General features: G+C 36.1%; 1 protein-coding gene across 1 annotated transcript in view; it reads right to left on the reverse strand.

Annotated features, from left to right (window-relative positions):
* Window positions 1-1,846: 1,846 nt before the first annotated feature.
* USP10 (ubiquitin specific peptidase 10) overlaps window positions 1,847-26,499 on the reverse strand; it is a 48,412-nt gene continuing 23,759 nt past the window's right edge. Inside the window, exons 4-14 of the mRNA XM_069868849.1 lie at window positions 24,182-25,207; window positions 19,112-19,203; window positions 17,458-17,567; window positions 16,936-16,991; window positions 15,468-15,571; window positions 14,716-14,815; window positions 13,701-13,881; window positions 10,123-10,288; window positions 6,148-6,292; window positions 4,922-4,987; window positions 1,847-2,911 (exon numbers count right to left, since the gene is read on the reverse strand). Of these exons, the coding sequence (XP_069724950.1) occupies window positions 2,724-2,911; window positions 4,922-4,987; window positions 6,148-6,292; window positions 10,123-10,288; window positions 13,701-13,881; window positions 14,716-14,815; window positions 15,468-15,571; window positions 16,936-16,991; window positions 17,458-17,567; window positions 19,112-19,203; window positions 24,182-25,207 (2,234 nt within the window). The 3' untranslated portion in view covers window positions 1,847-2,723. The remainder of the gene's footprint in view (window positions 2,912-4,921; window positions 4,988-6,147; window positions 6,293-10,122; window positions 10,289-13,700; window positions 13,882-14,715; window positions 14,816-15,467; window positions 15,572-16,935; window positions 16,992-17,457; window positions 17,568-19,111; window positions 19,204-24,181; window positions 25,208-26,499) is intronic.

Below are 26,499 nucleotides of genomic sequence, written 5' to 3' on the forward strand. Positions count from 1 at the left end.
AACAGCAATCATCCCCCAAAATAATAAAAAAATTCTTTAATTTTACCTGTATTTTTAATACACCTGTATTATAAACCCCTCCCACAACTGGTTAAAAAAAAAAAATCTGTTAATAGGAAAGCTTTTTCTAGAAAATCCCTCACCACTCAGCCCCCTTAGTGCAAGAGCAGACCAACACCACGAAGTCCAGGTTGTTTCTACTAAAAATACCTGACATCCTACCCAAATATAAACCCATAATTTTTAAGTAAAATGGGTCAAAACTCACCAGCTGACCATCTGGTCCCATCAAAATCAAAGTTAATTGCAAGGCCCTGATATCAAGTAACACATTAATTAATGATTTCCTGCAATTTTATCTGGAATATCCTGGTATGCCTATATTATCAGAAATTTATCTTTTCCCACTGGAGATACAAGGAAATGCTCAACACAGCCACAAGGGGAGGAAAAAAGGGGATTTCTTCAGTACAGCAAACTCCTTCATCTAGGGTGCAGGAAGGGGTGGTGGACAATAACCAGTACTGAACAGTCATTTCAAAATCCCCTCTTCCCATGGCAGGGTATGCAGTTAGCATTGCTTAATAATTCAAGAAAGAAACTTGAGATCATCCATCCAAAGATCACTCAGCTTTGAGCAGGGAAGAACACCCTGAAGAGACTCACCCCAGCCATGCGGCTGGCTGTTCCTACTTGCTGCTGGTGCCCTGGGCAGCACACTCATTCCTTACATAAGAATAGCATTTCCAGGAGTGACTCACAAGCAGGCAAGTCCCAAGTTCTCCACTACCCCATGAGAGGGTAGAAAAGTCAGACGGCAAATCAGCAGGGCTTTCTTCAGCAGGTCTTGCTGCTCATCCAACACCCAAGGCTGTTGCAGGAACTTTGTTTCCACACATCCACCACAACTGCTCTGCATAATGAAATCGTGCAAACAGCACCTGTGATTTAGCATCTCACATCTAAGTCCTTCCAGGAAGCAGCCATGAATGAACTTTGGTAAAAGTCTTTGGTAAAGTAACTACTGTGGTCTTACTTGGGCTGACAACACAAGAGGGAAGCCTACATCCATGCGCACACAATGAAACCCAAAGTATTCACAAGGTTGCTTCCTTCTCTTGAAAAAGCCAATGCTGCTTTTCAGCAAAGAACAGCACCCATCTTCTGGAAAGACAAGCCATTCAGAGTAAAATGAAATCAGCAGCTTAAAGAAATACTAAAGGAATTGATTGAAACACAATACCTGTAAAATTAACACAGCTGATTTTAGTTCCACAACCCATGTTAAAATTAGCCCTGTTCCACTGGCAACAATTCTAACACTCCTCCAAGGATGCAATAAGCACGTAACACCACTATTGTCAAATTAAGGTTTAAACAATATGCAGGGAGTTTTTATCATCTTCAGCAGCAGGGGAGGCAACAGCAAGCTGATCAAGAAAATATTTTTACCAAGCACTTCAAAGAAAATGTCAGCTGGCCAAAGAAGAGACTATTTTAGTCAAAGGCAAACAAAACGTCTACCTCAAGAACAAACACACAGGGTTTTCACACTGGATACAGAAGGGATTCAGTTCCCTCTTCTGGCCAACAAGTATTCAGTCCTGGCACTTGAACTGCAGCTGTTCGAGCCTGGCTCATCTCCTCTCCCTCTCTTCTCAAAGTTCATTTCCATCTCAATGCTGAATGGGAAGATTTCTGAAGCTTCAAAAGTTGTAACACACAAAACCATCCACCCTTCACCTGGGGAAATGCCATCTACAACTTCTGAAAGTGCCCCACAGCAATTTCTTGTGTTTCCACGGGTAGAATTTACACCTGAGGACAAACAAAACCCACACACACCTTAAACCAACTTTGTGACTTTTATTGATGGGCGACAACTTTATACTTCTAGATATCACTAAACTGTGTACAATTAGAACTCAACATTATAGGAGAGCAGACAGCAAAATTAAACAAAGCAGACTTAAAGAAATATCAATCTTAATTATTTTGCCTGGTTTTTTAATTTCATGTACACAGAAGCATAAATGCAGTTTGAAATTTCTTAATAGCAATAAAGTTACAATCACCCATCTATATAGACTAACATCTTAACTCCAAATATTTGATCTGCAATGTGTACTTAAGCAGTTTCTCATCGCATAATTATTAAAATGTGTCTTCCTATTAGGAACCAGCAACTCTGCATTTTGAAGCACATAGGACCATTTCCATCTCATACACATCGGCTCATATTTCACCACTTATCAAAAACTATTGGGGAAGCAGAGAGAGCTTTGTATTTTTTTATTTTTTTTTTATTTTTTTACTTAAGTAAAGATAAAACATTTTCACAGAAATCTACAAGTTCTGTTGCTGGTGCAGGGTTTTCTTCTACTACGCAATTAGAAAGTGGGAATCAAATGCAAATCCCCTTTTATTATCTTAGGATTCAGCATTAACTCAGATTAATTTTTTTTTTTTTTGTATTTTTGTGATTCATGAGACTGAGTCTTTTAAACAAGTGACTTCATTCTGCAAAGTCAACACAAACTATGTTGTGCACAAACCCAAGGTAGCTTCCTTTATCACTCTATCCCATTGTTGCAAGGGAAAAAAAGAAAAAAAATAGAAAAAAGATTCACTCAAAAGAGCATTTACAGGAGGAAAAAAAGTTAGTGATAGTTGGCGTTCTACAAAGCAGGTATCTTGCACACACAGCGTAAAAGGGAGAAGTTTCACAGCAGGTCAACTCGGCGGTAGTACAGGAGGTAGGCTGTGCGCTCTGCAGACGGCTTCACCACCTGGTACTGATTTATCACTTTGACTGCCTGGTCATCGATGCGTAACCAGCCGTTTAGACCAATTTGGAAGACGTCCGTAGTGTAATGGCCACCAGTTGCACTGTTTCCATGATGATAGACAACTGCAAAGAGAAATTCATGATGCACATATACTACGTACAGGTAAACATCCACTGAAAAAGTAAATCAAAAAAATCAATGTCACATAATGCTTTCTTCATAGCACGCTCATGGTTTTGCACATGGTATGACCTAGCTTAAGCATCTTTAAGAATCTTCGAGTGTTTAGTGCTTGCCTGCTTGCTTACATTGAATGCTATGTAATACTAGAAAAGTTTCTCCAGCATACCAAACCTCATGATTCTAAAAGCAGTTTTAAGTAAATTAAGAATCAAAAGCATCAAATTGCCTTTTTGAACTTCCTAGAGGATTTTCTGAGAAGGATCTGCCTCACAAAGCCCATCTGCAACAATGTAGCACAACCCTCCAATATGTACCGTCCCACTTCGTGAGATATTCTAAGCTACACATTCCCTCTACCTGCTGACAACAGTAGTGTCTTACTCAGTAACCTCCTTAACAAAACCATGAATTGAACTTCCATTAACTGCTAATCCTGCTGCTTCCAAGACAGACTCAATCTGGCTTCTTTTCTCAATTATCTCTGTGGTCAAGTTTTCTACAGAAAAGACATCTCAGCCCTCCTTGCAGAAACTGAACCCAAAGCTTAACACTGACCTCTCAGTACTAGGTGTGACAACTGCCTCCAAATGGAAGAGATCTTTTATGTATGTAATTCTAAGGATACACAGAAGAAATTGCATTTAACTCCTTCTAGGAACAGGTAAGCCTTAACCATAATCTAGTATATAATTATGAAATCGGTAACACTTTCAGACTAGAGACACTTCAAACTTACTCACATTTTCTTCATATTTCTATGAAAACAAACATTTTAGAGAAACTTGACTGAAACAAGAAGGTAGACTATACTAGATCTATACACTTGAGGGAATCCAGAAAATAATTCTTTTACAGTAGCTTAAGCTTGAATTATTGATGTCATAAAATTTCTCATTAGATAATTAGCCAAACTATGGATAATACCTGAAACTTAATTCTTCAAGAGCTTATTTCAGTCATTTAAAATTTACCTAACAAACTTGGTTTCTGTGAAGTTCCAGACTGACAGAAGATTTGCACTTGTTCACAGAAGGAGTTTGAAAAAAATGACAGCAGTAACACATTTTCTTCAAGCCACCTTAAATACACTGTCTAAACTTGTTCCATGAAAACCACTACCAATTAAAAAAAAAAATTAGACTGCCAGAAACAGTCCTGAATTTCCACAAGTGACAGGTATTTTATTTCCTTCTGTAACCTCGGTGGTCACAAAACTGGATCCAAACCACCAAGTCACATAAGGCCACCAGTACTGGCGCAGATTTGGTGATGTACAAGGTAAGACCTTTGGTTCACCAGTTTATTCTGTTCTCCTCATGTCCACATAAACAAGCAGGTGCAAATCGTCAATTGTGTAGGAGTGTCAAACTTCAGGAAATTCATATTGCCCAGAGACTGTTTTGTTCAATACTGAAATGCTGCTTCTCACATGACCTTCCAATCTTAACTACCAATTCAGTCATTAGTATTAGGCACTCTTAAAACACTTTTTCCTCACCCAAAAATAATCTCCTCCAAGGTAAACTCTTCCACCTACAATATGCTATTCATACCCTGCCAGCAATACTCACCTGGAGGGTTCAAAGGGATGCAAAGTCAGCATTTCAACATTTCAAAAGACATTTGAAACATTATTCTGAGACTATATGATGTATTTGAGGCAGAGTTATATTACACCTGCATTTTATCTGCTGATATTTTTCAGGGTGGATCTGTTATAGAACATGAGCTTCAAGCTGGATCAGTCAGATAGATAAAGGTATTACAATAAATGTATATATGCACATACACAAGAAATCACTAAATACAAAAATCTGACACCCACAAGTTACTTCAGTGTAATTTTAAATAAAAATACTTTATATAATACAGGAAACTAGCATTTCTAGAATTTTAAATGCAGAAATAGTATTTGCACTATGGGGACTAGAGGTGTATAAATAAAATACCTGCAAAGAGCCGGTAGGTTCTTTGGGCTTTAAAAATTTTACTTTTCACACCAGGAGATAGTAGCTCTGGAGGAGGAAAGAGAAAAAGTCAAAGGCAATACTGAACAAATTTAGAAACTCAGTTTCAAAGGGTTCAATTATTTCCAAGATAAACCAACGCTACCACAGTTAAAATAAAATATCTTCTGCAGCCTTTAAAGAATGGTCAAGTTTCTGATATTCAGTTTACTAACACTAATGCTTACAGAAGGTTTAAAACTATCGCCAAACAAAAAAAAGAAGAAAAAAATAGAGAAAAAGATCAGACCATTTGCCTCTTTTCCTTGCATTCCCGCTGTCAGGCAACGCAAAAAAATCAGTCACAGATTTCAAATCATACCACAACAAGTTTTGTCAGTCAAGGCAAACTGAACTAGTTCTACGAGGAGCCATTCTTTAAAGAATTCTTAAAATAAAATATTAAGTAAAATAAAACTGTACTGCCTGACAAAGTATGCATTTCATCCAAGACACGAGTAATCATTATATTTCTTTCTTCCTATTTGAACTACTGACTGGCCAACAGTCAATTTGTCGCATCAAAACACAATGCAATTCATTTGGCAAGCTTCAGATACTGGGTTACGTGAAAGCTTCCACACTTTGTAAAATTGATATCTCTTAAGTTATTTATTGAAAGAAAAAACTTTGCTGTTGAACTTCTGAACCACAGCTCACTTGTTTGCCTTCAGGCTGCATTTCTGTAAAATGTCAGTTTCCATCACCTACTGTTTATTACAGTAATTCGCCACTTCTCTAAATGAAATCCTAGATAAAATTATCTAGTATTACTTGGCAACAGCCTGGTATTGGGACACACTCCTCATTCAACAGGATGACTTCCAACATCTGTCCTCAGCAGTCTACAGTCTTACTCCCTAAACCTGCAGGAAGCTCTTATTTGGCCAACTCAATGTCCATGATGTGCAAAAGGATTTAAGATCTTTAGTCTGAAGACTGAATCCAGGAACCCAAGTATATTTTTGTGAAAATTAACAAACAACATCCCCCAAGAAACTCACATAGCAAGGTGTTCAAAGTACTATGATTCTAGACAACAACGGAGAAGAATTTTTGCACGCAAAGCTGGGAGTAAGGAAGAAAATCAACAAACAAACAGATATCCCTAGGAAACACAACATTATCCCTTCCCTAAAGAAGGGAAAATCTTGTTCAAAAATCTTTACCTTTACTAATTTCCAGATCAACAGGATACTCAATATTCTTGATAAGTTTCTGACATCCACCGGTCTTCTCATATACAAATCGCTTGAGGTGTAAGACAAGAACAGGTGGAAGCTCTTCTAGTGTCACTCTTCGACTGATCTCCACCTAAAACATACACAGAACAAAGATGAAGAAAAGCTGTAATTTAACTGCTAAAAATGACTCCTTTAAAAGAGTAAGAAGTATTTTATTTTAAAAACACTAGCAGAAAACCCCATAGATTTGTTCTAAATTAGTATTAATTTATGATAAACACTGCAGTTTATTACTCATAGCACGATGGATCTTCAACCAAAATCTTGTCTTGAAGAAGAACCCAATACCTTAGAGTAGAATGCTATGTGTTAGAATGAGCACAGATATTTAAGTACTGAAGTACTAAAACCAGCTTGCTGGAGATGCCCCAGGAGAAACTGCTCATGACAACATAGCGATTAATAATTCTTAGCAAGCCATTATACTCTAATCAACAGGTCAATAACTTCTAACACTTGCTGCTGAAATCAGAGAACTCTGAACTGTCAAACACAACAGCAGTACACCTCAGTACCTGGGGCAATGGTTTTCATTTCTAAAAGCAAGTACCTTTTCAGAAAAAGCCAAAGAGAAGGAAAAATACAAACTAATCCAAATAATCTCTTAATTTTCAATACGGAAATTAACCATAATCAAAAAAGAACATCTGTAAGACAAAGGCAAACTACTTAAAAAAACCAAACTCAAATAATCCACATAGTTACTGTATGAAAAGTGAAGTTGGACTAAGAATTGCAGAACAAAAATGTTCCGCCTTTCTAGAAATTATGACAAAAAACCCCACATCTCCAAAAGCTGCTTTCATTTTTTCTCTTTTTTTTGATTGAGAAAAATGTCTTTACTGTAAATGATCAGCATGTTATTTTTCAATACAAGACATTATTCTGCTAGAACCTACTAAGAACAGAACATAAACTCAGGGGGAATAACTACTAGCTCTTGCAGACTTGAAAAGTAAAATCTCTTACAATGCTGAAGCAATCAGAATTTGTGGGGTACTTTATTACCTCATGGAACTTGGCTGATCCAATTTAAAAGAAGCAATTCTACATTTGAAACAGAAATAGTCTCTACAAACTGTTAACATTTCACCTGCATCTTAAAAGGTTCAAGATATGCCCCTCTGCATCCAAAACCCATCAAATCCCTGGCAGCAGCAGCAATTTCACTGAGAACTAGGGGGTTGTGTTTTGGTTTTTGTTTGTTTATTTTAAACCAGCAAGCCAAACAGGACCCCATTCTTCTCCATTCAAGAAATGCCTGCTGGTGTCCATTGCCTCAATTTTCAGGAAACAACACACAGAGTAAGAAGTCAGAAGGCAAAGTATGAAAGTGAAGGTGACAAGAAGTTCACACAATCCTCTGTTGAGCTCATGAAAACATGCATCTTCCTTGCATCTTAGCATGGAGCAACTTCTGCTTTTAAGGATCAAATCTAGATAGCCTTTATATAAAGAAAACATACACACTTGATTCTGCAGTTATTACTCTCTCAAAATTTTCCTGTGTTGAGTCTTCTAAATCTCAAACCTGAAGCCTTTGAATTCAGAGTTTTGTGCATAGAACTTAACACCTCCCAGCCCAGGAACTGAGGACACTGCAGTGGTTTAAGCAGTTGCCGCTCTCCATCCTCAGTAACTGATCTGGCATATGGGAACAGATGCAGGCACCTCAGCTGCATGGCTCCATATAAGCTTAAACCACAGATCAAAGCAGTTGTGTGTTATGATGCCAAACTGAAGCGCAGCTGCTGAGGAACAGGCACACGGTTCTGCTGTTCTGACTGTGAGGGGCCCTGACTTCTGGCAGCAACATTAGCAGCTAAAAGTGCCACAAATGTTTGTTTAGTAAGCATGAGTCAGAATCCAAAAAAAATACTTGTAAGATCCTCAAGGAGCAGCTTGAGAACTCCAGGGGATATGAAGACCCCTTATAAGGAGTATGTGGAAAGTAACCTGGAAAAGTAAATGAGGTAAGGCTTGTTTGTTATGTGCACACCCATAAAATCAGTGCAAATCAATGTTAAAAACAAACTTTAAGAGAAATAATTCACATACATTTGGAAGATTATTCTTTTCATATGTATTGTTTATGCCCACAGCTTGTAAAGAATACAATCCAGATTAAAACAATCAGAATACAGTAATAATACTTAGTAATATGATTTTAGCTTTATCAGCAGTCCAAAGTTCCCGTTCTGTAAAATGGAGATCAAATACTTCATCACAATGCATTTTGAAATGTCTTTTATACTTGTCCTAGAGTCAATGTGTTCAGTGCTTTTACTACAATTTTAATACATGGACATCCATTTCAACTTGGATATCATTTGGAAAAAAAGATCTAAAAGACACTGTGAGTGCTTTTATTTCCACTCAGACTCTAAAATATAGGCCAGACCAAACTTCCAGCACCTAATTTGAACACTCATTTCTTCCAAACCCCATAATTGAACACTGGGTTGACAGTAAAGAAGTTAAAACCATCTGCAATAAAAACTGAAAAATGAAGGGCTAGCAAAATCTATGTGGTAAATCATGATGAGCTTGCATTGCAAATGTTTCTTTCACATCAAGAAATAAATGTTCGCTAGCACTCCTATTGAGTATACAAGGCAGACAAATTTCAGCTATCCGTCTTCAGCCCACCCTTTCTTTAACCATATTCTTACCTGGAGTATTCAGAAAACTTAGATACAGAAATTAATGCTAGAGAGAACATCTACAACTCAAAAGCTTCTTTCCATCCTACCCAACTGAAAGAAGTTTTGAATAGTGTACACAAAATTTCCCTCTGAGCTGTCCACGCACACCAAAGATGATGTTCTTAATAACGCACACCATAAAAAGGTAGGCAACACCTTCATGTGGGAAAAAAGTTTAATTTATTACCCTATATCACAAATTCCCAAACTATAATGCCAAAACCTTGCTTTTCTTCCTATGAAGTATTTTCTGATTGTAATTATTACTATTACTTCTTGTATCATTTGAAAAACAAGATGAAAGAAGTTGCAGAGCCACATGAGAATGCAGAATAAAATGTCCTGGTACTTAAAGTGACAGAATTACAGGGCTTGGAGATCTCAAAAGGTTCTCCCCTCTGAATCAATTGTAATGATTTCTGTAAATCCTGACTGGTGTTTCTCTAACCTTCTCTCAAAGCAGTGAACACAACTATAAAAGCATCACAGGCAACACCTACTCAATGTCCTATTCCTAGTCAACAAATATCACTGAAGTTCAGTTTTTTAGGGCTGCGTACAGCAAACCAGTCAATTACACAGTGCCAAAGACACCAAATGGAGGTTTGGCTATTGAAAGATTTCAGGTTATTAATCCAGAGAGAACGACAGCGATCATCAAATATTTTAATGAGGTTCTAGATCGACTTCTACTAGGCCTACATTCAATGAATATTTGCATTTTTGATTTTTAAGTTAAACGTGTAAATCAAAACCCATCAAGGACAACCAAGCAACTACTCTGCTACAAGATATTTCTTCATGAAGCTAGAGTGTGCTAACAGACTCTGAAGAAATGGTCCTTTACCAAGAACATCTGGCAATCCCCAGGAATCAGTATGTTAACGTCAGCTGAAAGCTAATTTACTCATAATAGTGCGTATTATTACTACAATAATTTAATATCCAATCCTGTAAAATCTCCAACCAATTACTACACCAACTAAGAAAGCACCTACTTACAGGCGTGGTTTTGTTTAATAGTTCTCTTCCTTTCATGCATGTATACAAGTGCAATATGTTTTACCACTGTAGGGCACTATGAAAGGGTTAATACCTCTTTTGTTAGACACAGTGTTCAACTATTTGTAAAGAGCTGTATAAAAACACCTTTTAAGTCTAGTATTTGACTGTAAAAGGGGTCAATAGAACACACCTCCTGCTTGGTTTTTGTGGTATAACCCTGGACAGACTCTCTTGCCACCAAACTTTCCAGTGCATCCTGAACTGTGCGGATCTTGTCTGACTGGATATCCAGTTGCAGGGTGAAGAAAGGTTGCAGTGTAGCAGACTCCTTAGAACTCTGCTGGTAAACAACAGATCTAGAGAAACAAAAAAGTTCAAATGTAATAAAGCAGAAGAATTTTCAACAACATAGAATCTTCAAGCAAGGATAGATAGAACTCAATTTATAGTTAGTCCAAAGCAACACAACAAATACACAGGTGAAGCCTAAGTTTCAACAACGTGAATCTACTTTATGGCAATTTAAATTATTTTCACATCCACTTAGAATATACAGAATGGGATTCTATTTCAATTGTTTTGTTTATGCCAAGATTAAAACAGCTACTGGAGAAGCATCAAAAGTTAAAAGAAAAATACTGAAATTGTTGATAATGCATTTAGAAAAGATTCATCTCCAGATTCTTTTTGTGGAAGAATTTTTGAAGTACGTTTTCCAACAGATCTTCAGAGATTATTTAACTGCAAAAATTATAACTGACTCCAGATTCTCCAATAAAAATATATATTTTTTTTTAGTTGATTCACTAAGACCAATTTCACCAATCTTAAATTTTTTGCTTAAGTCTTGCCAAAGGCAATATAAACTACACTCCACCAAGGACTGGTCCTTCCTTTTCCTCCTGTCATCTTCGGTGCCCAGACTTTGTCCAAGTACTTCACTGTACATAAACTGCAGGAATAACAACCCAGGGCATGAGGACACTTCCTGGGTTTTGGGCTTTTTTTTTTTCATTTTTCTTAAACTTAGCTGAAAACTTAAAACCATCAAACATAGTTCAAGAATTTTTATTTTGAAAGCAGAACTTACATTAAAAATCTCCAGCTGCTACAAAAATCCGTTTTTTTTACAGCCAAAGAAATTATTCACTTATCATATTGTCATGCTTTTTACGCTGCCTCATAAAGCTTGAAAGCAGTAACATAATTAACATAGCTCTAATCCATGTAGCCCTGCAGAAATGACTGCAGGTCATGTTAACAGGAAACATTAACGTCTAGGTTTAACACCCGTCCTGCAAACTCCTATCCAAAGAGCCCCTCTGACTCAGGCAAAGCCCTGAAGCAGCAACAGAAAGCCAAAGCAAATTGGCAAATATATATCCTTTAGGGGAAAGGTAGCATGTGAAAAACAGTAGCATCTTTATTTCAGTTTAACGCTTCCTCCTTGGTTATATTTAAGGACAAAACCTTCAACACATGGCAAGCACACTGTTTCAACAAACAAACCCTTCACTGTGTAAGCCTTGCTGCTTTTGGAGACACTTCCCAAACCTTTTTAAGCTAATCATTTAGCGCAATAATCAACAGAAAAATCCTAACTCCTCCAGCTGCTTCAAGCCCATGTACTTAAAAATAATTAATAATCTAGATAGTATTCTGAAAAGTTAACAAAAATGATTTTTTTAAATTGTGATAAATTAAATTGTAACATTTCTTCAAAACATTTTCTTCAAAAAGATATGCAGAAATTTCCGAGTGCAGCAATGGTTTTGATACGATTTTCTGTAACAATGACATTTACTAGAATAATTACAGATCTCAATTGGTCGAGGGAAAACACATGATTTTCAATGAATAATTACTGTTGGATATGGTAAGAAATCTACAGTAGGAATTTTTCAGGAAAACAGGACTTCCCATTGCTAAGCTGCTTAACTACAACGTCACTGGTGTACCTTCTTTAAAAAAAAACAGTGCACTTGAAGGGAAAATTGGGTGCTACTTATGGAAATATTTAGCAGACTTCTAACTGGCTTGTGAGCCAACCTGCGTAACAAATATCTGAAATTCACACAAGCTGAAAGTCAAAAGGGAATCCTGCACATGAACAAACCAGAATGTGATACAAAACTCTATCTTCTTTACTCATACTCTTATGCCTCACATTGCTTAAGATTTTTTTTTTAAAACAATTATGCCCAACAGGCGTTTAATAAACAATTAAAGCCTAAAGTTTCCCAAGCCAAAAGATGCCAATTCAAACCATGTTTTCCTAGCTGCTTCTTCCATTTGATTTTTCCAATTTCCGATGCTGTCACTTTAGTGGACTTCAACTAGCAGTTCTGTATTCAATCCTTCCTATCTCCACCCTCAGCCTCAGAGGATGAAGAAGCTTTCCAACATCACAACATGGGATACTGTTTCTGTGGTAAATGGTGTGACCTACTTTGGAGGCTAAATAAAACGGGTGTGGTGCCAGCAAACAACAGATGTCAGATTGGACCCTGTGGTTCTGCAGCTCAGGGCAAGTTTTTGTCTTTCCTAAGTATTACCTTGGTTTTATGTCATTTTTAGTGGACTTCTACCAAAGATAGCATTCTCTTAGTATTCTTAATTTTAAAAATAATGGAATCACGTAGAGATCTACAGAATTCTGACCATGATAATAAGGGCATTAACAATACCTCAGGTGAACATACCATCTACACAGAATTTCATCAATATGCACAAACACTTGCCTGCCAATCTCTATAGAAAATATTATATTATTTGCCAGCTGTCTGACTCAAATCCCAGAAGAATAATTTCAGTGCATTTCACAGGAAGAAGTAACTAGCCCACATTATTCATACTTCTAGACCCAACACCTGGCAACACCGAGAGTCAAACACCAGCAATTAAGTGTCTGTCTCCAATTTAAAAATAATTCTTCACACCTAGCTTTTTTGTTTTGGAATGTGTTTTTAGCAAGTGTTTACTTTGCTTTCATTTTAAATTAGACATTTCTCCAAACAAGTTGGGAGGCTTCCTTTCTGAAAAAGTATTCCTTCAGTATCTACTTTCTGACTTCATTTGGTATCAGACCTGCACAGAAGGAACATCCCACATTCTTTTCATTCCTGTAACATCTTGTAGTAATTTACATTTTTCCAAACTTCTTTCACCTTTAATATTTATTAACTACTACACAGAATTTTCCTGCCTCCGAGAAGCACAAGTGTCTAAATCAAAATTTTACAACTTGTTATTTTACTCCATTCTTTTACTTATCAGATTTAACTCAGCTAATCTCACTATCCCTCAGTATCAAATCTCACTATCCCTTAGTCAAGGCTACTCAAAGGTCATGAAAATCAGGTAGCTCTGAAGTTCTTTGGAATTCTTGGACATTAATATAGAAGGCATACATATTTCAAACTCCTCTACGTGCAGTCCAGGACTTTTGTTGTCTACTTTTGTCTAGTTGTAGACTTTTGTCTAGTTTCAAGATGGTTAAAAAAAGGTTCAGATGCTACAGTAAATTATAGAATAATTTGATCATTGATCAATCCTTTTATTATTCTGGTTGATCTTCTGAACCCTCTCTTGCATAACAAATGCTTCATGGTAGAATGTTCATCTCCTGGCCTGAACAAACTGTGCAACAGTCTCTTCCATCCAACTACGGAATGGTGAAAAAATACTGAAAGCCAAGCCGAAGGAAAAGTCGTCCATAAAGGCAAAACAGCCTACAGTCTCAATAACTCTTATAAAAAAGTACTATACCTTATATGACCACCGAAAATATCAGTAATTGGAGTCTGAACAAAGTCAGCCTGCCGAGTGACTGATGATTTGTTGCGAGGTCCTACTTGTTCCCATTCATCCTCACTGCCCTCCCCTTGTTCATCTTGCTCCTCCTCTTCATGAACAGTCTGAGCCTCAGGGCCATTGGAAACGGAGAGTTCTTAAAGTGAAGAAGGAAAAAAAGTAATTTTTTTACAAATAAAAGAGATACAGAATTTGAAAGGAAAAAAACCCAATAGAAATACTTTTCAGATAATAAAATGTTTTGATAAATCACACATTTGAGAAAGTAAACAAGAACAAGCAAAGTCCAGGCTCACTCAGAGCTGAACACATCCATACATTAACAGGATGCAGCTCACTTATGACTGCAGATGTTGATTTCGAGCAAAGTTTGATACATTTTTAGTAGTAAATTTATGGGTTAGAGAATTAATAAGTCAAGTGTTATTCTGGAAACGTAATTAGGCTGTTATTAAATACAACTCCTTTTCTGCACAGGGAACCCAAAGCTTAGCAAATATTTTCTTTGCAAGTGCCAAAGTTGGAGGCTATAAACTGCTCACAGCTGAAGAACAAAATACGGAATGAATATTTTATATCATAAAAAAATTACCCTATGAAGGAGAAGTTGGATAACTAGTGATCTTAATTTTACACTTGGCTAAGACTCCCAGTGCTTTGTTTCATTTTCGGGACCCAATCATAAAGCCACTCTAAAGAATAATAATGATTTTCCAAGTAGCCAGTAACACTTCAGATCATTCCTAAACTGGACAGAACAGACTGATCTTTTTCCGTTGGACAGCTTTTAACAAAAGATTATTTGTAAATGTCTTTGAGTCCGCTAAAATATGGCACTCTAACCCTATCTCAGCACCTACTGCAAATATTTCTCTGTTATTACAGAATCTTCACAAAAAAGGGAAAACATTTTAAAGAAATGAAGTTTGCTGCAAACAGAAAAAAAACCCCACACCACTCAAACACTAACTTTCATTATGTGGAGAGAGAAGTTTCTTTAGGGTCAGCATTTCTTCATGTAGTCCATTGAGGATAAATCCCAAGTATTCTTCAGCGTCTTCTTGCCTGCCCTGAATAAAACAGTTTTTTCAATTATTAAATGGCATTTCCATGGTTCATTTCAACAGAAGGTTCAAGACAGTGAGCATCTAGCTTTTCCCTATTAATCTAGCTAACGTACCAACTACTCAGTCTAAGTTGTAAAGTCAAATGAAGTTTAAATTTTACTATAGTAATGCTTCATTTTTAACCAGTTCAAAAAAACCTACACATTAATTGGTAATCTGCCATAAACACGCAAGTACACACATAATCTTGACCTGGCTGTGAGAATTTCTGCATGCTTTCATTAAATTTGATTTAACATGTGAGTTAGTAATTATTTTTTTGCTATTTCTTTTAAAACCAATATTAGAAGTCATTGTCAAATCAAGGCCAAATCAAAAGATGGTTTAGTTTTTCCTTAAATTGACTAAACCTGAAGCCTATGTGGACCTTCAACTATTCCAAGCTGAACCCCAAGCATATATGACATATCAAACTTCCAAATTTAGAATTAACATCTTCCTATAATTTCAGTCCTAAAACAGTCAAGCTTGAACTGCCCACTATTTGATTTTAGTGATATTTAAGCATGGAAATTGATATATGACTTTATATTGTTTTAACTACAGTGATTGCCTTGCAATGCCATAACAGAAGTCAAAGCTTTTTAAGTCACACCTTTTCTGACAGACTTGACTTTATAACTGTCAGGAGTCTATAAATGTATGTAGGTTCAAAGGCAGCTCCTGGTCGGATGTCTCTCACAATTTTATCACCTAAAGCTGCAAGGCAAAGAGAAGTGCACATAAATAACAACATACGGAAGTTTTTCGACATCATACCCTAACATTCTCTTCATATGTATTTTGGAATCCAAAATTATTTCTTATTAATAGTTTTATTACAATTTAAGCAACTCAAAATCAGAATTCAGATGATACAATTCTTATCTGTAAACATATTTTTTTTTAAAAAAGAACTATATCACCCTACACAGACCTACAGATATTCCGGGAAAGTTAGTACTCTCTTTTTTATAGTCAACACTGAAGATTAACAAGAATATCCATTGCCATCTTGAAAGAACAATTCTGATTCTATTTAAACTTTTGAAATTTTTTCATATTCAAAGAACACTTCCTTAAATATTTTATAATTCTAATGTATAACTTTTCCTCACTGTAGAAAATAAACAAAAAATAAATAAGATATGGTTTGACGGAAAGTGGCAATACTAAGACTCAGAAATTGTACCTGAAAAATCACACGATACAATAAAATGACCTAGAAGTATAATACATTGCATAGACAGTAAGATTTGTTTTACAGAAACAAAACTTAAGCAGCAAACCACAGAAATGTCTGAACTGTTTGGAAATCACTGGAATAACTGACTCCTTGTGATATTTTCTTGTAATGTTACATAAACACATTCCTGAAACTTGTGTTTTATTTCTACACGTTTGTAACACAACAGATATAGTTTAGAGATTAAGAAAATGAAAACTACAAGATAATTTATTTGCATTAAAAAAATGTTCTATTCATCACTACATAATCATCATGGGTCCTAACATGTATTAGCAAGAAACAAACACTGTACAGGATGGGGAGGAATTCAAAGCTGAGGTAACTTGCTGCAGGCAATCTCCAACTCCTAAAGAGACCTATTATGGCCCCATTTTGTTCTGAATGAATGTCAGTGTTTAGTATTTAAGGAAGAAATATAGAATTGAGCAAGTGATAAATCAAACAGCTGGAAATATGAAAGGAAGAGAGTAAAATACAGTGAATGTAAAATTATTTTGTTAGAAAGGCTATGTTCTCAGAAGGCATCTTAACAATTAAGCTAATCTTCAACAAAAACTATTCTTACTGCACTTGCATGTTCGGTCTATCAAACAAAATAAAAAAACACAAGGTGCAACACCTGTCAGTTCTTGACATGACTCACCAATAAGGAAAAGCACAGCAGTGACAGAAAAGCAAGAGCAAACTTTCAAGATACCAAGAAACCCCCCTAAGTCCCATGAGGGAGGTTAAGCACCAGTATTTAAAGGTCTTAAGTACTTCAAAAACCGCAGATCCTCGCCCTAAAGCCTTCTTACCATGTGTTTGAGACTTTTCTCTCCGCATTCCCACTCACCTTGTTTTGCTTTAGGAGGTACAGGCATATTAGTGAACTCATTCATTAAACGAACACTGAAACAGAACGGAAGGAACAACTAGACATGAGAGCAAGTTAAGACTTATAAGGACAAATAATAAAACTAGATAATTTTCATCAGTGACTGCCAAAAAAAATAATCAAAGCATATCATGATGAAGTCTGAGTAAAGTTCAGACATAAACATTAACCTGATCATTGCTAATGAAACCACCGTGTTTGGTTAGTTCTTACAGCTCTCATGATTCACTTTTGCATACTAAGCACATTTTAAAATTGATACCCCTCAGGCAACAGACAGTATCTTCCTTGGCTAGTCAAACATTTGTAAAATACCAAATTCATAATAAAAGCCATGTATCACCAAAAAAACCCATACACATAAGAGACTTCTGGATGCATATCAAATGTCAACAGTTGCAGTAAACAATCACTCGTTAGATACTTCTGAATGAGCTTAGTCAGATCACAGATTTATTTTTTTTTTACCAAGCTACTTACAAACTGTCTATCATTGGTGTTGAGGTACACGGCCGCTGCGATTTTGAATACATTGGAATGGACTTCATTAAATGATACATTGGAGGGCAAGCAACCAAGGCTTGCAGGGTCTATGCAATGGCATTAAGGAAACATTCAGAAAATGCAATCTGCATGTCAATCAAACATTCAATATTTCAAATTATGTGCAAAACAACTCTTCATTATGTAGACCAATCTAATAACTACACTGCAACAGACAGGTCGACTTTTATAACATTAACTAATAATGTACTGAAGTTATTCTAAAAACTGTCAGCATCTTGTAACATGCTGTGATTTCACTGACATTGTAACAACGTAAAAAAAGTTAATTAAAGGGGCAGGGAACATTTAGTCTTCAGAGAAGGAGAGGAAAGGAAATTTCATAGAAAAGACTTCATAAAATTACAATCTAAAAATAGGCAAGCGATGACCTGTAACTATTTTCTTAAAATAGTGGAAGAAGCCAGCTGAGAGATTTCAATGTAAAGACGATGATTCACACACATAACTATTACAAAATAAAAAGGCCCACTGTGATGTAAAACATTCTGCAGTGTAAAGAAGAGTTTGGAGCAAACAGTAAATTAGTGTATGTTGGGAGAAAATTCTTCAAAAACATCAAAAATCCATGCTACTTGGCAAGAATAGTAAACAGAGGAAATTTATTAAAACACTGGAGGGCCTGGGAAATGACAAAAGGCAGCAGTATATTAATTTGATCCCTAGAGTGTGCAAAAACTGAGTAACAAAATTCCCATGCTTAACGCTAAAAACAATGGGAGCTCATACATGCAATCAGATGAGTGCAGAACTGGCCATGTAAGATAAAAACTGACCTACAAAGTAGGATCACTAGTCTGGAAATAGGTTATTAGGTTCTGTAATGATTAGTCTTAATATTAAATCTTCGATAATTTTCACTAGTAGTACTAGCAGTTACAGTAAAAGCAATGTAATTGTCACTTGCAGTGAGCCATTCCTAACATAGGCAATACAAATATATTAATAAAAACATTGTTATTAAGAACTAACATAATACAGCACTGGAGAAGGAAGATTTATTACCAAAGGTAGAAGCCATTTTCACAGGGCAACACAATTCTAATACATTAAGAGCCAACTGATGGTCAACCCCATTGTAAAAGGATTGAACACTGCATTTACACATGATACGACAGTGACAGCCTGCTGAACAGAAAACCAAACAATCTGCTTACCAAATTGCCAAAACAGAGCCTAGAGTTAGAATAATTACTCTTAACTTCAAAAAAAGAAATAACCACTTAAGTTGATGCACACAGAGTCACGATTAAACAGAAGTAGAAATTACAAGAAGGTTTTCAGTCATGACAAAGTTACAGCTTTGAAATATTTTGACAGAGGTAACAGAAACAAACTGCAAACAGGATGGTGCAACCAGCTGCAGGGGAGCCCTGAACACGAGGTTCAATGATCCACAATACCCCTGGATTTCTAGATGCTACCCTTAAACATTTTAATCACAGCAGTAGGACATGGGAAAAGAAAAATTTCTACAAAATACTTACCAGAATAATCCAGAAAAAACTTTGACAGATAAAGTATAGCAATTTTAACTTAAGTGTATAAATTTTTTCCAAGGTAAGGATACAGCATTGATGTAGCACCAGTTTCCTTTGTTGATCAGCCCTCGTGGTTGCAAAGACACTGGTTTATGTACTAGTCTTACATTTTCCAGTATTTCTGCAGAATGAGAAACAGCAAATTAAGCATCAATAAATAAATAAAATGCACACGCCAGCTATCAAAACAAGTATTTGTTGACGGGTTACAAAATAATGCAAATATATTAATAAGAATCTCAGAAAATTCAGCAAATAATTTTTTCTCCATTTAAACACTGCTCATATTTCAAATCAGACACATTTCTTCAGCTGAACACATCCTGGAATTTGGGTGCTAATAAAAAAACTTGTTGGCTTTGAAATGACAATGATAAGATCCATTTGTTTTAATTTGTGTTTTCCTAAAATCAGATACTTACATATACAGAGATACATAAAGTCCCATTAGCTATAATCCTTTGCCACCAATTTTATGTATTTACCAAATTATTCTGCTGTGAAGAGAGATGAAGCTCATAACAAATTTCAACACACTATCATACAACAAAAATATCTTAGTGTGAACAGGACAAACAGATGTTAAAACATTGAGTTCAGAAGACCATGTTATTTACTGTTTTAAGACTTGCAAAATCTACAAGATGACAGTTTACATATTATAATGCACACCGTTTTCCCACTTTCAAAAATTTAAGCAATGGCCCAAGTTTAAAAATTAGAAACCACTGCACATAAATAAGTGTGTTTTGGTGAGGAAACTGACAGCAGCAGGGGGGAAGTCTGACTTGTTATTTAGGTACCTAAATAAAAGCTGTTAAGGAAAATATTGGACCTGGTATATATGCAGATCTGGCTTATATGCAAAATAAGGACAAGACAATAAAAAATGCAAATAAACAATTCTCTATGAAGGGGGATATTTATTTTTATAATAAATGTGATGGCTCTGAACCCCTTATGTCTTTTAAAAAAAAAACAAACTTAGAAGCGTTTAAGCTGCTCACTAAAAGGACTACCTAAACAGACAAGACAGCATGACATAGGTGGAAAAGCAGAGGCACAAAGCCATAACCAAGCAGAGGAGGTGGCAAAATTGCAAACAAAATCTATGTCCTTTTACTTCCAAAACACTTCCTCACCTATACGATGCTATTTCCTGCTGACACTAGAAATTCCAACAAAGCAAAAACGGGCCAAAAAAATAGCAAATACTTATATGAGTCCTCAATCATATAAACAGCCCATCACCTGAAAGGGCAGACAGCAAAAAGAGGTCAAAGGGAAGACAGAAGCATTTAGTACAGATGCAAATGAAAATCCTTCTGCGAGTGTTGAAATATACTTGTTATTACACTATTAATGCTCAAGTATTTCAGAATGCATTGTTAATGTAGCAAAGTTTAAAATGTGTTGAGAACACGTACAGTTCTTCTGATAATACAACTAAGCATTGCTGAAAATTAGGATAAAATTAATGAAAAAAAGTATTTAGTTTTAATGTCTATTGATACTTTCTAAAGTAAACTGGTTTTCCTCATTTTTGTATCATACTAAAAAATATTAGGAACTTTAGCATCCTCTTGTGGTCATAAAACTACTTTGTAAACAATGTCTAGATCAATTACAGTGAGTTTTGTTTCTTTTAACATAAAGAATTATTTTTCTGTACAGCAATGACATTTAATCCAACATTTTCATCTCTGGAATCTAATGTTTACATAGTTAACAAGAGCAGCAGAAGAAAATTACACTTAAAACCATGAGAACACTTTTTTAAAATTTCAAAGCCTATTATGGAGCACGTGTCACAAACTTGAAAGACTCCACATTCTCTTTGGTGGTTACTGAACTGTGAAATGCAGCCTTTGTTTGAAAACATATCTAGAACAATATTATCATGTTTAGAAACTTAAGCTGATGAACAGAAAACATTTTGCTACAGTTCATTTCACCCGGTGGTGTTGTTAAAAATACCTGTTGTACTTTTTTAAAAAACGCTAATTCCCTGATCAATGGAAGTCCAAAGTTTAACAAAAGAGAAACCATGTGGGTACGGTCTCCACGCTGCAGAGAGAGGCGTTCCAAGCAATTTAACGGTCAGCTTGAGACCATTATTCAGCTAACATTAGGTATGTCACTCTGATCTCTCTTTAGAAAGTGCCAGGACATGCTGCTGCATAACCCTACATGACATCCCTTTCTGCAAGAACGCAGTTTGATGCTACAACAGCCTACATTCCTGAAGCTGCTTCTAAAACTCCCAAACTTTGCATGTCTCCACTACACATCCACTTTCTCTAGTGCTTACCTGGCTTCATAAATAAAAGTTTTCTGATATTAACACTGAAACACCCTTGTTACAAATTAAACGAAGTAATTCTCCTCTTGTTCCCTACAATCTCCAGAGAGCAATGAGTCACCACGCTTTATGAAATTATTTTCTATGTTTTGAAGTTACATCTATGATCACTCCAACAATCCCACCTGAGACACACAGTAAATCTCAAGTTTTCCATGTTTGCCAAGAGAGTGCAGTTTTCAAATTTTACTTCTGTTTTCTCTGCTGCACTATCACACTTTCTTGAGAGGTAATACCCAACAACTGGCATTTTCAGAGTCCACAGAATTCTAGTTCTCTTCCGCCTTTCCCATGTAAGTGGGTATTAACATACACTGGAAATAAAACTTAGTCCTCTTCAGCTTTACTAAGGACACTGATCAAATCCCTAGAACTTCACAATCCTTCTATTTTCTAGTACTATTACCGACCATTTATTCTTCACGCTGTATGCATGCATCTGTTTTCTGTTCTGGTGTATCCTTCCATACTTGAATTTACTGGATTCCCCTCCTAATTTAAAATCATTCCAAATTTATCCAGATCTTAACTCTTTGCATTCTTCCATTCATCTGAAATTCTGCCTGCTGTAAATGAGTTTCACATGCACTGTTAATTCCATTATCCACAATGAAAAAACTGCATGAAAACATGACTCGGAAAACCTCTTTACATTCTCTCATTGAAATGCTTTCTACAGTTACCAAGAACAGTTAAAAGACTACCCAGAGAACACCCAGTTTTCCAATCACTTATTTCCCTAGCTTGCTTAAAGCATTAATAAGAAGTTACTATGATCAGATTATGCATCAGAATGCAACTGTGACACACAACAAGCAAAGCCTGAGAGTCATATTTTTTATAAATATTGACCATTTATAACATTACTATCCCTTAGAAACAAATTATTAAAATGTTTACCATAGCATTTAAATTAGGCTAAGGTGTATTTGAAATAAGAAGACTTGAAATAAAATACGGACAGAATGGAGCAACTGATCTGTCTGTAAATCATAAATTGAAACTCATGTAACGTGTCTTTGAGTGTATGAATTAAGCACTAATGTACCTATTTTCCAATGAGCATAGACTAAGCAATGAAGAAAGTCACCTCTTTCCATATAGCAAAGTGCAGATCATGCTACATTTGGTTCTTCAAGCGTTTATACCAAAATCAGTAGCATCTGAATTACAGGAATTGCAGCAATATAGCTCCTAAATCAGCTGCAATGAGAAGATTAATTCCATCCCACTGGAAAAGGATCGGTAATCAGATTATTCTTCTGCAAAAACAGTTAGCTAACAGTAAAGGTGCAGAAGAAAATCCATGTATAAATTACATTCCTATTTTAATACATTAAAGACAAAACAGAAAGCTCTGCTCCCACCTGGTGGCAAAAAACAGTACATATTTAACTAAAAATACTAAGTTAACTGAAAGCTGAAGCAACTTGGACAAGATGAAATTTTTCATCTACTGGAAGTAGATCCAGCTTTACAGTTGTCAAAAACAGATTTAAACTAAAATTCATTACCTAATGGTAGCTTCAGATTTTAAGAGTACAAGATACTCCACGTGCATGGGTTCATACAAACCATAACCATTTTAAAAAAATGCTCAACTGCATTTGTGACACCTACATGAAAAATACACAGAGATATGAATTATGCCGACGGTTCTCCTCTCAACAGACAAATTTAAGGAGGGGATGAGGGCCAGGCATATACTTCTGTGTATTCTGAATGGAAATCTCCAGGCCAGCTTCTGGTTAGCGTAGAAAACTAACATGAAGCTGTCACATACAAAATGCCATTGTACTTGTAAATTCACATATACCATAAATACTAGGATCTCGCACAACCCTTTTCACATATGGATTATTTCCAGATTCAAAGTAATTATTTTTGCTCCAACACTCATGATTCCGTGACACAAAACGCAACCAAAGATATTTTTCTTCATGTTTCCTGGCTGAATCTGCAAAAACTCTCTCACATACATTCTAGTATTTCTCATTAGAACCACAAATATGACACAACCAAGGGTTAAAGGCTTTATATCACACATTGCCTTTCCTGACACATCCTCTGGACAGTTTGCTATGGTCATTCTTGAAAAGGTAATGGCTAGCATTGCTTCTGAATGAAGTAATATTGTTTATAATGGTTAAGGAAAGTTCTTCAAAATTTGGAAGACAGACCTCTCAAACAGCAAATCAATAAATGTAAAAACTATTGCCTGAATTGGAATTTCTGGAGCAGGACCTATTTAGACATTACAATTGAACTACTGGAAGTATCCAAGAATTTCAGCTACTTTTGCATATAGTAATACTCTTTTCATCCTGTAATGGAATGCATTACAAGATAATAAATACTGGATAATACAACACACCATTTTCATAACAAACATTTCTAACATGTTCTCCCTACTAGAGCAGCACACAGCTGAATGCAAGCAGCCTATTTAAAATCACAGATCACTTAAATACACTGTTTGACAAGTAGCAATAGTTTAACTATTTCTGGGATAATGACACCATCATGTCTCATTGGAATGTTTACTCAGGGGGATACAAATCTAGCTTTTTTAAATTACATCTCTCATAGCAGTGTTTGAACAGTCACCTTATTAAGAACATGAACAGAGGAATCTCCTCTCTCAATACTGCACGCTCCTGTTGCTTGTAAACACTAGTGTTTACAAAAGAGTTAATACCTTTCCAGTGTAACATCCACTTGTGCGTATTAACTATACCTGCAATCTTTATGGCTACAGGATCCTCTGAAACTGGAACGGGTCCCTCTTTGACTTCAACCTGTTTTTCAGGGACCAGAGTAGATGTGGCAGGAGGGGTATACTTAGTCTCAACATAGACAACAGATGTGGAAGCAGAGGGCTTGGAATTGTGAAAAAGACTAGCCCACGATTTTGCAGGCTGATTAACAGGGACTGATCCTGCAACCGGGACTGTTGCCTCAGTAGTAGGTGAAGCTTCCTCAGGCTTAGCTTGGTCTGAGTCAGTGCTTTCCACAGTGTGCAATTCTACCCCATTGGCAGCTGCGTCCTCACCAGAGGATTCAAGTGTTTGTCCATTAGTAACGCCATGATTTTCAGTAGTATCAGTACCAGCATAAGACTGTACAACAGCTGTCCTTAAAGGGCTATCTCTGCCAGCCTCTGAGGGGATGCAAAACTGTTCAGAATTAGTAACACGGCATACCTCAGGCTGCCCTGCAGTCCTGGTATTGTCTAGTGCGCTAGAAACAGAATCATCAGAGACAGTTTCATTAATGTAGTCCACAGAATTGTCTGGGCTGTTGCAAGTCCTTGGTGTGGCCAGGGAGGGTATGTCTCCTGTCAGTTCCGTATCCTCCGTGCTTATGCTGTTTAGTCCCGATGAATTTGCATGGCCATTTACAAGAGCTTCCGGGTGAGCAATGCCGTCGCTGACATCTTCCAAGTAACTGTAGTATCCAGGAGGTCTTTTTTTCTTCTTTTTACGCTCCCTTTGTCCAAGACCTCCAGACAAACCATCATTTTCAGCATTAGAACCACTATCCAAAGCAAGAGTTGGATCAGTGAACTGGCAGTCAATGGAGTTGTAGTTTGTTTCACTGAGAGTATCATCAGGGGGTTTCGGAGCAGAAGCACAACTGAGAATGAATTCTGGAGCCTGAGGGTTTAAAGTACTTGAAATACTGTAGTTGGTGTTATTTAGTACAGATGACTGTGTCTCAATAACTTCATTAACACCAAATTCGATCCTTTGAAACTCTTCCCCTGGAAAAAAGAAAGCAAACATGAGTTACTAAATGACACCTAATCAAAAACCTACAAAAATCAAGGAAAAATAAAATCCATCTTCCTTCATCTCAGAAAACAAGCTACATTCCCTCAAGCTAAAGTAATTCTTACTCTCTACCTCAGTCCTGAAGAGCATTTCAAAACACCACTTCCTCAAAAGACAAGAGAATGATTGTGGTTTTCTTAAACAGACTATGTAATTTTCCAAATCACTGCACAGTTCCTGAAAATAACACCTATTAAATTCACCTATTAAGGAAAACTAATAAAGCCCAGTGAATTAAGCAATATTCTGTATTAAGTTATTTACTGGCTAAGTGCAAGTAAAATAAGCTGCAATATTTTAACTCCACACTTCTCTGAAGTCAGCCTTTTCCACTGACAATTAGAAAATCCAAGCCTTTTCCTGTTTAACTTTTAAAAATAACTTCCACATGTGGAGATTGGGTTTTTTAATTGGGGTGGGCGGGTGAGGGGATGGTGGTTTTGTCCTGGTAGGCAAAGATTTATCATAATAATTAGTAACTGAAAAACATTTCATTAATTGTATGGGAACTTAGTACAGCTTTTGAAATTCTAGACTCATCAAGAACATGTTGAGCTTATTACTATATAAGAATATGATTACGTGACTATGATTTTATGACAAGAAATACAACAGATATGCCTCAAAATAGGTCAGTATTCAACTTGTACATACAAGCAGTACTGAAAAATCTGTGAACAGGATTGCCTTTGGTTGGTTAGTTTGATTTTGGAAGCTTTCAAAGTTTTGTTTTAATTTATCCTGGAACCTTGACATGCTATTTAAAGAAACGCTGAGAAATGTCCTCATGGCAGGCTGCAACATCACTAAACAGTCTGTTAAAAAGTATTACAATTTCAAGGAACTTAAGCCTTATAATATATATGTGCTAACGAGGAACACAATACTTCAGTTACCACTATTTACACAACTACCAAATAAAGAGATAAAATTAATGACACAGTCGAGGCTCAGGAATGTTTGAGCACCTTAGATTTTAGTTTTGTGGGTCATTCCATGATACGTATGTTACTGTTTCAAAGACATTTAATATTTTCTGCTTCCTTAAAGGCTGGGGAGGGTCAAAAGAAACATTTCAAATTTTTAAAGATCATTACTAGAGAACTAAACAGCACAAGACACTGTTTCCAAAGGAATATAAGTGGATACACCACTAAACTTCCAAGATTCTATGCAAATTACATTACATATGACAAGTCAACAGATACATACTTTTAAGTAT

The sequence above is a fragment of the Phaenicophaeus curvirostris genome, chromosome 14 (genome assembly GCF_032191515.1).
Source record: "Phaenicophaeus curvirostris isolate KB17595 chromosome 14, BPBGC_Pcur_1.0, whole genome shotgun sequence".
Lineage (NCBI taxonomy): Eukaryota > Metazoa > Chordata > Aves > Cuculiformes > Cuculidae > Phaenicophaeus > Phaenicophaeus curvirostris.